General features: G+C 40.5%; 2 protein-coding genes across 2 annotated transcripts in view; both read right to left on the reverse strand.

Moving 5' to 3' along the window:
* The window catches only part of TNKS2 (tankyrase 2), a 28,554-nt gene extending 19,970 nt beyond the window's left edge, over positions 1-8,584 (reverse strand). Inside the window, exons 1-5 of the mRNA XM_082764501.1 lie at positions 8,195-8,584; positions 2,871-3,095; positions 1,806-1,901; positions 1,449-1,485; positions 1,053-1,128 (exon numbers count right to left, since the gene is read on the reverse strand). Of these exons, the coding sequence (XP_082620627.1) occupies positions 1,053-1,128; positions 1,449-1,485; positions 1,806-1,901; positions 2,871-3,095; positions 8,195-8,396 (636 nt within the window). The 5' untranslated portion in view covers positions 8,397-8,584. The remainder of the gene's footprint in view (positions 1-1,052; positions 1,129-1,448; positions 1,486-1,805; positions 1,902-2,870; positions 3,096-8,194) is intronic.
* A 2,389-nt stretch (positions 8,585-10,973) lies between these two features.
* LOC309880016 (uncharacterized protein) overlaps positions 10,974-12,930 on the reverse strand; it is a 60,175-nt gene continuing 58,218 nt past the window's right edge. Inside the window, exon 4 of the mRNA XM_082764399.1 lies at positions 10,974-11,066. Within this exon, the coding sequence (XP_082620525.1) occupies positions 10,980-11,066 (87 nt within the window). The 3' untranslated portion in view covers positions 10,974-10,979. The remainder of the gene's footprint in view (positions 11,067-12,930) is intronic.

Genomic DNA, 12,930 nt, shown 5'->3' on the forward strand with positions numbered 1-12,930 from the left:
GCTTGAATCAGACATTTAGTAGTTATTTTTATTCTTTACTGACTACTCTTACGGTCCTAATAAACACAAATCCTGAATTTATTTCATCAATAGTATGTTCCGGGATTAAGGTCCTCTTAACAAATTTGAGTCCCACAATCCATTTTTTTGTTTTGTCTATAAACTTTGCTGGGAAAAACTATGTCCCTTGCTAAAGGGGAACTAACATGACCTTTACACGGTATGTCTGATAAATGACATAGGTTTTTTTTTTATATTTTTATTTTTTAAAGTTCTCCAACTCCACAGACTAGCTTCTACTTGTTTCTAGCTGATGCATTCAAGAATATCAGTCAAGGTAGAGCTACAAATTAGCTAAGAAAAATCTTATTCTCTTCATTTACAAAACCATCAACTCAATGCGTTTGTGCAGTTCCAGGAGGATGTCTCACAATTAGAAGCTGAGAAAATAGCAGTGTATAGGTATTCCGGAAATCCCAATATCTTACCACAAGCCTTGCGCAGGAAAATTTGTTTCAACAAAACTTAAGGGAAAGTGTACACGTACATAAGAAGAATAAGGATGCCAAAATTAGGTATTTAATAACCTGAAACTTTGGTAGTCTATGGTATGATTTGAAAAAAAAAAAAAAAAAAGAGATTTTGAACATTTATAAGTAGTTCTTTAACAATACCACTACCAAAGTGATGAATAACCTCTTTCTGAAACAGCAACAATAACTTGCTTTGGGTGTATGACAAGCAAGGGGCCTGCATGTATTTCTTCATGATAACATGTAAGAGTCTATGAAAAGACCTCCCTTCTTTATCACTGCAGATATCAAGGTCAAGCTGAAGTTCCAACTGAAAAGCTGTGTGTTTATTGCTCCACCATGGAAAATACCTACACAGTCCTTTTAAGGTTTAAAAACAAACACCAGACAGGTACTAGAGATATACAATCTTTTTTCCCTACCTATATTAAACAAAATAGAATCTATGTTAAAACATTCTTGAAATCTGGTCAAAAAGTGTGAAACTAAGTTTTTAAATCAAATTTTAAACAAAAATACCTTTCTGCCATCACTTGCATGACAGTTAACATTTAATGGTGTAAGAAGAGACATCATCTTTTCTTCATTTCCACTCCTAAAAAACAAGATATGAAACAGGCATTCTTTTTGTTATAATTATTAGCAGCTTATGCTTTTGTTTTTCCTTGTTATAATGTGTTCAGCAGATCTGTTCTAAAGCTATATATTACTTATGGATTGCCAGTATTACTAAAGGCAAAGCAAAAAAAAAAATGTGTTTATGTAATTATTTTTGTTGTTTTATTCACAGAAACAGATAAAGCTGTGTATCTAGATGGAATGCCAGCTCATGAATAAACATATTCATAACAAACAAAGCACCCATACAATTATGAAAATAACTAAACCTCAGATGTCTTCCATTAAAGTGCATACCTGGCACTTTCTAAGAGTTCATCTTTCTTGTATTCACCTGGAAGACAAAAGGGAGTTTCTTTAGTTGTTAAATATATATCCATATATGTTAAGTTTCCAAGTCGAAGTTTACTATTTATCATTCACTTCCAAAACTTGACAGTCCGGTTTTGAACCAGTACAATGAAGTATTTATCTAGAATGAATCACATGAATGAGATAACAAGGCCATACAGGAATTTTCTGATTAGAATTATAAAACAGAAAAAGTAATACAGTATATTTGTAGGTTTTTTGTTTTGTTTTGTTGTTCCCTCCCGCCAATATTAAATTAATTGGAGCATTATTAGTCAAAGTAATCTAAAAATTATCACTTACCAGTCAACACTGCTTTTGCGGATGGGTCTGCTAAATCCAAAGCTGTTCTTCCATCTGTGTTCCGGATGGTCGGTTCAGCACCATGCTGCAGCAATACTTCAAAATGCAAAAGGTTTTCATGAGAAAACAGTTCTACAAGACAAGGCTTACAAGATATATTGTAAGCAGCAAACACAAAAGAAAAATCCAGTTATCATTCCAAACTTCCCCTCTTAACTTCTTTATGTCAGAATTCCATAATGCTACCTGTGAACAGTTTACCTAGTGAACCACATTTTATTAGAAAATAGCAGAGAAGAATTGGAACAATCAGTAACTGGCAGGAGGCAACTTCAGCTGGAAAACTGAGACTGTCCCCCTTTCCTCCCCAAAAAAACAGTAGGTACTTCTCATTAGGTACCTACTAGAAGGCTGTGCATCTTCATCGACCTTGCACTGATACTGGGGACAAACCAACCAGGTTATATACACACTACTCTCCAGATGTGCTCCTGAATAAATTATATTCAAGGAAATTACACAATCAAAAAACTAGTTCCTCAAACACTCTTTCTATCTCTTCCCACCTCTTAAGAATTACATAGTCAAGACACCTCATCAATACATGTACTCAACTTGTTTAAATTTAGTTCATATCCTTAGCTAATTTAACATGACTGCAATGTAGAGCGACAGAATAAATCCATTATTAAAAATAGTTTTGTTCTTTCCACTGCACTGTAAGTAACAGCAGAAGGCAATGTAAGAGTCTAGGCTGAAGCAGAAGAGAATCTAGTTCCACTGCATCACTAAGGCTTTCTCCCTATGATGTCAACCTGAATTGATATACTTAGGCAATTATCAAAAACAGATCTAAAATATGTAGTTACTTTGTTCCTCATAAAACTAACATATGAATTTAAGCTTATACAAGATTTTTATTTTTATTTGTAAATTGACAGTTTCATAGAATTAAAATGGTCTTTTATTTCATAGAATAAAAATGATTCTTGATTTTGTGGTTAAAAAAAACAAAACAAAAAACACAAACGCAAGTCAGTCACAGGAGAAGTGCAAGAAAATTACCAATGCAGACATCTGTCTTGCCCTTAATGGCAGCTTCGTGAAGAGGAGTGTAATTCCAATTGTCCCGAGCATTAGGATCTGCACCGTGCCGTAAGAGAAGATTGACAACTTCGGCATGTCCAAATGAGCAAGCGTTGTGAAGAGGAATAAGACCTCCATCATCTCGTGCATGGACATTGGCACCACTTTGAAGTAAATATTCAACTACATCCTTCCGACCAAAACCTGGAAGAGAAAGAGAGCTTTGTCTCATCTGCCACGGATGAAAGATGTTGGAAAAGGAAACTCCTTGTCCCACATACCCGTATTAAAACAAGATTAAATGACTATTTTCTCTCTGAATAAAAATCCAAACTGGCATTTCTTACAAAAGGAGCATTTACATGGTAAAGCCATTTTTGAAACCCCCCAAATTATATTAAAATCAGTAGAATAACAATATTCAAGATTTGAACAATTAGTATTCTGGTAGAACTCCCACAAGTTGACAGCTTCTTGAAAAACAACAGAAACCAGAACACCAACAACAAAACCTCTTTTTCAGTCATGTTACGTGGTAATTAAAGCTAACAATATTTTGTACAACACTACCAACCTGCAGCCAGTTTGCAGAAGGACCAATACATGAGTTTACCGAATAGGAGTGGTGAATGGTTACAAGCCAATGTGTATATGATTGATATTTTAAATTATTTAAATTAAAAAAATAAAATCACATAGCATGAAAATTATTTTACTTAACTTTTTTTTTTAATATAAAAAACAAGTAAGCACGGCACTGCTTACAAGCTAAAACCATCAGCATGGCTATCTGCTTTCTAAAGATTAATTAACAGAATGCACACATTTCATCTTTGAAATGATCACTTAAGAAAATCCTTAGGAAGGTAAAAACATTTATCTGAGACCGACCATTCTCCATAGATGAAATATATTATGAGCATGCACAACCAGAACTGAAAGATGTCCATAAAGTCTATTTTAATTGATCCCTAATCTGACTATGAATGTTCAATTGTGACCGAAACACAAAAATGCTCTCACACATTCTGAGGCAATTTTACAATCCTGTCATTCAAGTTACTGGACAGCAAAAAAACATGCTGATTTTGGGTGAGAAATGTATTCTAAATAAGGTAAGTGCTGTTCCAAGCCAGTTCTATGGCTACTATTATTTAACTTCAGCTGTATCTCACACATTTATATAACAGCAAATAACGCAGTATCTCAAGCCATTACCAACCGTATCCATGCTTTCTTCAGTATCTTTACAAGAAGCCAGCATGACTTAAGAATTCTGCTTCTAGCTATTGTGTCTATACACGTGTTCTAAAGGACGCTGCCTGAAACATTCCCTCAAAGGCTTCATGAAGTCCTGCTTGGGTCTCAAGGATTGTGAGCACAGACAAGAGCCATATTTTGGTACATACCAGACCTGTGCTGGGTACCTGTTGGGAAATGTCACATGCATGCTGGACTTGGCCTCCTGTGCTTTAAATACCTGAGCTACAAACCATTTTCCTGAAGAGGTCAAGAACTGGTGGGGGCTGTCTCTTCACCTGAGCTTCTCCTCAGACCAAATCATCCTCCAGCTAAAAACGCCAGTGTACTCCAAGCCAGTGAATCTGAACTTTGGCCATCATCCACCCACCCTCAGCAGGTAGTCAGAAGACAAGGCAAGGAGAACCTAGAAATTATGTTTATTTCTGACAACTACACCACATTTCAGTAACAAAACCACTGGAGCATGTTTTAGCTACAACTGAACTTTTTGGCTTTAGCTTTGTTGCAACAGAACACACTCACAGCCTGTTCTTCAATAAACCTGAACTCTTCAGTTGACCCTTCTCCCAGACTTACAGCAGCTGAAATCCCGGACCACGAAGCACTTTCACTTCCCCTGCTAACAGCTGAAAAAACAAATATTGCAATTAAAGCAATTTCTGGAATCTGCAATCCTATTGTTTTCATTGTTCCAAGTCTATAAATGTGATCAGCTAGCCATGCTGAGAGAAGTTCTGTAAAGAAGCTGTACGTGCCAAAGACAGGCCACAAAATGCATCGTTCCTCCTCCTCCCTCAAACATTCTTAAATCTAGCTTTCATAACTAGACATGATAAGTACTCTTATCTTTCTTACATAGGTTCTCTTAGATTTTTCTTGCATCTTCAAAAATTCCAGAAATTCTGTTTCTAGGCTGAATGCATAATGAAAAATTGCTAAATTCTTACAGTATCTATTCAGAATAGACTTTTCACAAGTGCTACAGTCCTGCAAACACATCATCAAAGCTCCTATTTGATGACAGACTGCTTGGTATCTTCTTTTGGTTCCAAAGAACATTTTCCAGAAACTGCTTTAGCTATGTTAGAAAAGTCTCTGATCCAACTTTCTGTCTCCAAGTTACACATCTGGGGGATAAACATCACTCATTCTTATGCAGAAGGCATTCCTCTCCTTCACAGCTGTGGTGTATAGTCACCATTTTGAATACAGCCACCAGCCAGAGCAGGAATCAATATCAATATGGACAACAAGCTGCGGTCAGCCTCCCTGCAGATGAGGAGAACTCACCTGGGAGCCCTCTAGTTAGCATGTTGGTTCAATCAGACACAATTCATCAGCTACCCATAGCTTCTCTCAGTGCAAAGCCAGCATCCAATTGAAATATACCCCTGAAACGGACAACAACATCTCTAAGCTGCCTGCTGATATTTTAATGTTGAGACTGGATCATCACCTGCATCAGAACAATTTCTGTAACTGCACTCCAGCAAGAAGCACGCAGCAGGGACTCCTCACTGCTCCAGGAAAACACGTGTACAAGAGGGCACCACAAATGGAAACAGAAGTATTTTCCACAGGATGTATGTGTACAGAGGAGGCGGCCAAACTCTGTACAATGGCCTCTCCTGCTTTCACTGTGAGCGGAGAGAGAGGACAGCCTGTGCTGACACAGGCAGGAGCCACTGCCGACACAAACAGTTCCTCTTTGCTGTTAGTCCACTGCTGCAAGAACAGCTTTAATACTTTTTTTTTTAATGTAATTTCTAATTCTTTTTGTGTCTCTCAAGCTCGCACCAGAGGACAAACTAAATGGTATCACAGCTTGCTCCTATGCAAGACAACTGGTCTCATCATCACAAACACTATTTCTTACTGCAAAGTATCAGAGCTACCAGGGCTGCCTCCCTTCTCCCACCTATGGCAGCCAAGCATCTCACTGCACTTGTTCCCCTGAAAAGCTGCAAACTTCTAGTTGACAAATACCCAATATTAATCACCACAGAAACTTGCCTGTGCATCTGTATAGATAATGTCATAATTGACATTCACTTAATTCTGACAGAATAAGCTACACAAATGACTGAGCTCTCATTCTTCTCCACTGACACTGCCCCAGCTGTTTGGTGTTTTGTTTTTTTTTTTTCTCTCTCTCTCCCTTTTTTTTTTTTTTTGACGAATTTTAACTTGCAGGAAGGGCATTTTGGTACTGCCAAGTCCCCAAAACATTATGATACTGTCAGTTCAACGATACACTGCTGCTGATGAAAAGGATTGACTGCCCTTGAGTAAGCACATGCAGCTAATGGTGAGACAAGATTGAGCCCACCACATCGCAAAGGCTGCTGTGTGCTACAAAAACCCAGACAGCAATCAAGACCCCAGTACGTATTACTTCTAATAAAGACAAACTCTCCAAGGGAAAACTTTTTTATTTCTTTTCTTTTTTTTTTTTTAATAAGAAAGGTATTTTAAAAGTCACCTATACAAAATGACACATGTAAAATGAAACACTTTTTTTTGTTAAGTTACTAGGTAAGGGAAAAAAAGGTCTGAGCAAAATCGTTAAAAATAAAACCCAAGTTCAGGTCCCAGATTGACCCAAGAAGAGGAAAAAAGGCAGTAAGAAAACTATCTTCACAGTTCTCCACCTCTTCCATAAAACAAAGTCTTGTAACTGAATGAAACTAGTCAGAGAAGTTTCATAACATTTTCTAATAACACATACCTAGGCTAAACAAAGCAAAAATACAACAGACTTTTGCTTTTACTTCCTGGAATGTAATTCCTTTAGACACAAGAGACAAAAGAATTACTCAAACTGTGAATAACATGGAAAAAACAAATCAAAACAAAAACAACCCCAAAATCCAGGAACTGCTTATGCCCAACTTCCAAAACTGCGTCTACTGCAGGTAGGCTGACAACAAAGAGTGATCTGAAGTAGTGGCAGAGCACTAAATCAAGAAATCACGCATTTATCCTACATCACGTTTTAACCAGAAACTTTCAGCATACCCTTCAGTCTTGTGAGGAAGGCTATTCACTTCTCTGTATCAAGTCTGAAGTAGACATAAGCAAGGCCACAGCCTCTCCCACTTACACACACTACCCTGCTTAGTGTCAGAAGTCCAACAAATATGTGAACTGACTTCTATTTATTTTTTTAAATAAAAAGTTTTCCATAGATCTGAAGCTCTGTTTTTTTTAAAGCCAAGACAGATCACTCTTGTCCAGAAAGGTAAAGTAGATCATTACATTGTATGAGAAACACCTTAGGCACAAAAAGGAAACTAACACAACAAAAACAACAACCTCCTGCTTCTCCAAAAGGCTGTGAAGCAAACTCATTTAGAAATTCACAACTTATGAGTGAACAGGCAGGACAAACTTATAAAAAGATGGCTGCAAAATTGTTTTCCTCTAAGGATATTTTAAGTTGTCCCCTGGGCTCTGTTGCTGCTCAAGTATCTTAAACCTGTGAAATGCAGCTGTCCTACAAAGAAGGCTCTCAGGAACTTAGATCCATTAAATCTGCTGAATAAGAAAAAGTGGCATCTTAATTAGAAACCTTTTCCAAATTAACTCAATGAAGAAACAAGCATCTTTATCGCTTATCCATATTGCTTAGCTAAAACGCAGCTGCTCCCTCTCGCACCCTTAGGGTCCTGCATGTCACACTGCAGTGCAACCAGGAGAAACAACACGAAAACAACCGCCACAATCAAGCCTTTGTCTGAAAAGGTGGTAGACAATCTTCTGGCCAGCGCCCAGCAGAAGCAGTTGCTCTGTGATGTCAGTTATTTGCCTTTTAAGTGCTGAATTAACAAAGCCTGTCTGTTACCGATAAGGACGCAAGAACTTCGAAACCCAGCTCTCCGACAGCGGGCGAAATGCTAAAAATAAACGCGGCTGCTGAGGCCGACGGAGGCGGTCCGGGGGCCGCGATCAACCGCCCAGGCTGACAGCCCACACACCACGGCCACCCAGCACCGAGCCCCGGCGCTGCCCAGGCAGGCGGGGCGGCCCCCGGCCGGTACCTGCGGCGAAGTGCAGCGGGCTGGACTTCCTGCCCGCCGTGTCCCGGCTGTTGACGTTCTCGGGCCGCACCAGCCGCTTGACCCGCTCCACGTCCCCGTTCCTGCAAGCCTCGAACAGCTCCCGGGCCGGCTCCGCCGCCGCTCCGCAGCCCGGAGCTTCAGCCAAGGCGGCCGCGCCGCCCGCGCACCGCCGCCCCGCCATGCCGAGCCGGGCCCAGCAGCCCGCGGCGCCCCGCTCACAGCCCGCGGCCCTCGGCGGCGGCGGCCCTCGGCGCAGGGCGCGGGGCGGGGCGCGGGGCCCGGCGCATGGCGGTGGAGGGGTGCGGACGCAGCAGTGGCAGCAGTGGCAGCAGTAACAGCAGCTGTAGCAGTAGCAGCAGCACCGCCGCCCTCGGCCTCGCTGCAGCAGGAAGGGGCGGGCACCTGGCGCAGAGCGCACGCGCCTAGCGAAGGGGCAGGCATGCGCAGAGGGCGGCGCCATGGTGGCGCGGGGGCCTCGTGTGAGGGCTATGAGAGAACGCAGGCCCCGGCTCGGCCCCGGGGGCTGTCGCTGCGCTCGCAGAGCGGGCCAGGGCTGAAGAAATGTTTTTTTCTGTTGTTCTTGGTTGGTTGTTTTTTTTTTTTTAAATATTCATTTTTGTTGTTGTTTTTCAAGGCAGGGTGAATGAAGTTAACGTTTATACTAATGATTTCAACCATTAACTTCGGTGTTCCAGTGCTTAGCAAAACATCAACATACAAAATAATCTGCACACAGTATTACAAAATATTTTCTTAACCATATTTCTAGGGCAGATGTTACTGTTATAAATGAAGTCTCAATCTGAATTTAGTAATATTTATAAAAGGAATATTTATGAAAGGTATAAAAGGCAAGTAAACAGTGCTGGGTGTGCAGAGAGTCTACGCTTCACCAACATGCACACACGAACATCAAACATTCTAAATATACACGAACATTGCTTTTACATACTAAAACCGAGTATGCCTATACAATCAGAAAAGGTAACAAACAATCCCTTAAGTTCCATTACTTAACAGTCTCCATTTCCATTCCTTTATTACAAACAAGTCTCCATTTTCCATTCCTTTTGAACAATATGTCTTGCTTTAAGTTGTCAAGCAACACAGTCTTCGGGCGTTATGTATCCCGTTCTTCCTGGATTGAAGAAAAGCATATCCATCTACTTTTCAAGGCCAATAGGGCCTGGGTCAAAAGGCACATGCAGGTCGCCAGGGGGCGTAACAGCAAAAACCTTCAATGGCTGTAGCAGCGGAGGGGCCGATGGCGTAGCACTCAGATCAGTAGAGGAGCCCGCAGCTCCCTCACTATCTGGCAAACCACACGTTTGTGATTGTGGTCCCACATGGCTCTTTAAGGCCTCAGAGATTGCTCGCCAGGTGCCGAGCAATTCCACAGCAACCTTGTCGTGTTTAGTTGCAGAGTCCCACACCTTGACCTCAATTTGGTCCCATATTTCAGGATCATAAACTGCCTGATTGTTAATAAGGAGAATAAGCTGTAAGGTTACCAGGACAGTCTTTGTTTCTAAGGACGTATGATTCCCCATAATGTGCAGCTGCTTACCAGCGAGGGGCAGTTGTATGCACAGGTCTGCTTCTCTCAGCTTGAGCTTCTTCCCAGCTCCAGTGTGCCTATTTCCAGTGACTTTCTCCATGAGCTTCTTAGCTTCTTTGAGCGGTTTGCTCGGTATGGCCGAACCTATCTTCATGAGGTGATCAATGTGCCTGTTCCCGTCTTGGTCTCCGTCATGCTTGCCTTTTCCTTTTCATTCCTTCTTTCTGCTTCTTTATTGATGACATAACTTCATCGTGTTGCCTTTTTTTTTTAAATCTTGAGGGCAGGCTCCCCTCTTATACCCCTTATACCCTTCTCCCCACAGCAGTTCTTTTCAAAACAACTTTTCACTGGTCAAACAACTTTGCAAATAACAGCAACGGCAAACACCCAGAAACTTCCATGCCTTGATGCCTGGAGAACAAGCAACCCGAGACTGCATGGAGTCTCCTGAATCACCCTTCTTTTTTACCTTTAAATTCTTTTACATTCCTGATGGCCTCATCGTTAAGAGTCTTATGTTATCATTAACCACGGGGCTTGCCGACCCCCATGGCCACACTCCCACATCTCCCCCTTTCTTTATTAATATCAACCATTTTCTCGACACGAGTTACCACTCCATATATAACAGAACTAAATGGCGCAATCAAAGAAAATCCTTATATATTTATGTAGTGAAATATGTTTATCAGAAGGAAGTGCTTGAATAATTACAAAACGGAAATAATACAATATAAGTTAAAAGAGAGATTGGGATATACTATTAACTGACTTTACCAGTTCATGGTTTTGGAGAAGAACAGAACATCTTTCTCTGTCCCATAAGGCTCACAAGCTAACTAGAAAGGGATTAACTCGGTAATATTTTAATTGTATTTTTCTACTGATGCTATAATATGTAAATAAAAGCACTTCGGAAAAGGTATTTGATGAAGGTCATGAGTGCCCTGTTGCAGAGACAGAAAAGCACCACATCATCTTTCCTCTTCAAAATGTGGGCTTTCGAAGAGGTGGTGTCAGTGGGGACGCCAGTTGACCACAGGCACCTCCTGGTGTGGTGCAGGTGGGGAATGGGAGGTACCGTGTCTTCCCTGTGAGCCCCAGTCTTCTGGTGAGGGCATGTGCCAAAGCAACTCAGAGAAGCCTGATGTATGTATTTATTACATCTGGCAAAATACAGGCAGTCTGTAAGTGGAAAAGAAATCACAAGACACTCCTAAGAAATGTTTCCCACTTCACCCATGTAAAGTGTGTCATCTCCGTGATGTTAGAAGTGTGGAAAAACAGGACCTGTGGAGAGAAAAAATATTTTATTAGTCGTATTAGCATAACTGGGAAAAAACAAACAAACAAACAAACAAACCAAAAAAAAAAAAAGACAAGTTTTTGATGGCAGAAATAGCAAATGCATTGTCTTGAAATTGTCTGTTTCTGTTTCAAAGCAGAAGAGGTTGTGTGTCTGTGGAAGCGTAAATGTCTGTGTCCATACAAACACTTTGTGATGCCCAGGCCCTCTGAAGATGTTTAGAACTATAACTTATTTTTACTAGTTCAATATAAACTCTAGCTATGTTTCTTTCTTTGGCAAAAGCTATTATGAAATGCTAATGGAGATAAATGAGAGTTTGAAGAAAACCTTGACTATAAAATGTATGCTATTTTGGATCTAAAATAGAGAACGTGTTTCTTTCTACATCACTATGCTAGAAATATGCTATTTTTTCTAAATCACCTATAGCCTAACTTTCTTTTCCAGTATGGTTTCCTGACAGGTGGAGTGTAAAACTATGGCAGGTCTCTGTGAATAGAAAAATATTTTAAATCATACTCCAAGAGCAGGATTCAAATAGCCTTGAGTTCAGTGAGTCAAAGACTTACCAACTTTCAGGATTGGCATACCAATCCTGAATCTGTCACCCTGACTTTTCAGATTCCCATAACATAAAATCTTTTATTTTATTTTTATTTCTTTTAGGAGATAATAATCTGTAAAATTCAGCGGTGTCTTTTGGTCTTCTGTTGGGCTTCTTCTAGAGAAAGCAGGGGCTGTGGCTCCACTGTTACCAGCAGCATCCAAGAGGCTCACCATTAGCACCTCACAGGACCGTGACTGCCATTTTGGCGCTGTCATTTGTGATGTACCAGTAGCTCTACCTCTGCCTCACATTTATTTCAATGGCACGACCCGCTCTAATAGAGACATTAGAGTATTTTTGTGGGTCCTGGAGCAATTATATAGAAGCATGCTTGGTTGGTCGCTAGAGGGCAGGAAAGAAAAGGGGAGGTTGGGTACACTCGGCCTAGTGAGGCCTCCTCGTAGGCCCAGGGCGGGCCCGGCCCTCACCTCCCAGCCCTTGGCTCTGCGAGGACTTCGCAGCGCTTCCTAACCGTTTCCTTAGCAGTTTGCCTTGCTCTAGGATTAAAAGTAAAATTAGTAGGACACTTCGAGTGGTCAGACATTTAACTTATTGCCGAAGAATTCCAAAACCTACTTCTTTTGAAGTATTTCTGTGTGAGACTTGGCAAAACAACCAAACCAAAACTGAAATTCAACAATCATTAATGCTGTACATCAGGAAATTATAAAATGTGTGTATAAAGAAATGAAGAAAATAATTTTGAAGAGAAGTGGCCTGTTTAGTTATTAAATTTTTAAAATATGAACAGAGACTTTGTCAAGGCAAACTAGTTTTTAAAAATAGAGTGATCAACTTAATAATAAGAACATACTACAAAATGAAAGCAGTACAGCTGTACAACAGTGGATGTAGGCACAACCATTGCTTTAAAGGAATTTAACTTTCTCCTTCCCCTTTGCATCCTATCTATCACGTATTTTGGCTACTCATCTTAAACAAGCAGGAGCTAGTTCCTTTCCCCTGTCAGTCCACCTATGTAGTTACTGGTTTTGTATGAGCCAGCTTTGTTTTACCAGCAGGTGGAGGTAAAGTGGAAAATATAAAACATTGTTATGGAAAAAAAAAAAAAAAAAGGAAAAACAAACAAACAAACAAACAAATAAAATGAAAGGAAACTTGGAGATGCTGAGCGTGAGCATCGCAGATGATCAAATACATAGCTAAGTGGTCCCTCCAGGAGATGGGGCTACAACTGCAGTGCTGACAAGCTGTAATGGTAGGCGATGTAGTCATTT

The sequence above is a fragment of the Aythya marila genome (genome assembly GCF_965140915.1).
Source record: "Aythya marila genome assembly, chromosome: 7".
Lineage (NCBI taxonomy): Eukaryota > Metazoa > Chordata > Aves > Anseriformes > Anatidae > Aythya > Aythya marila.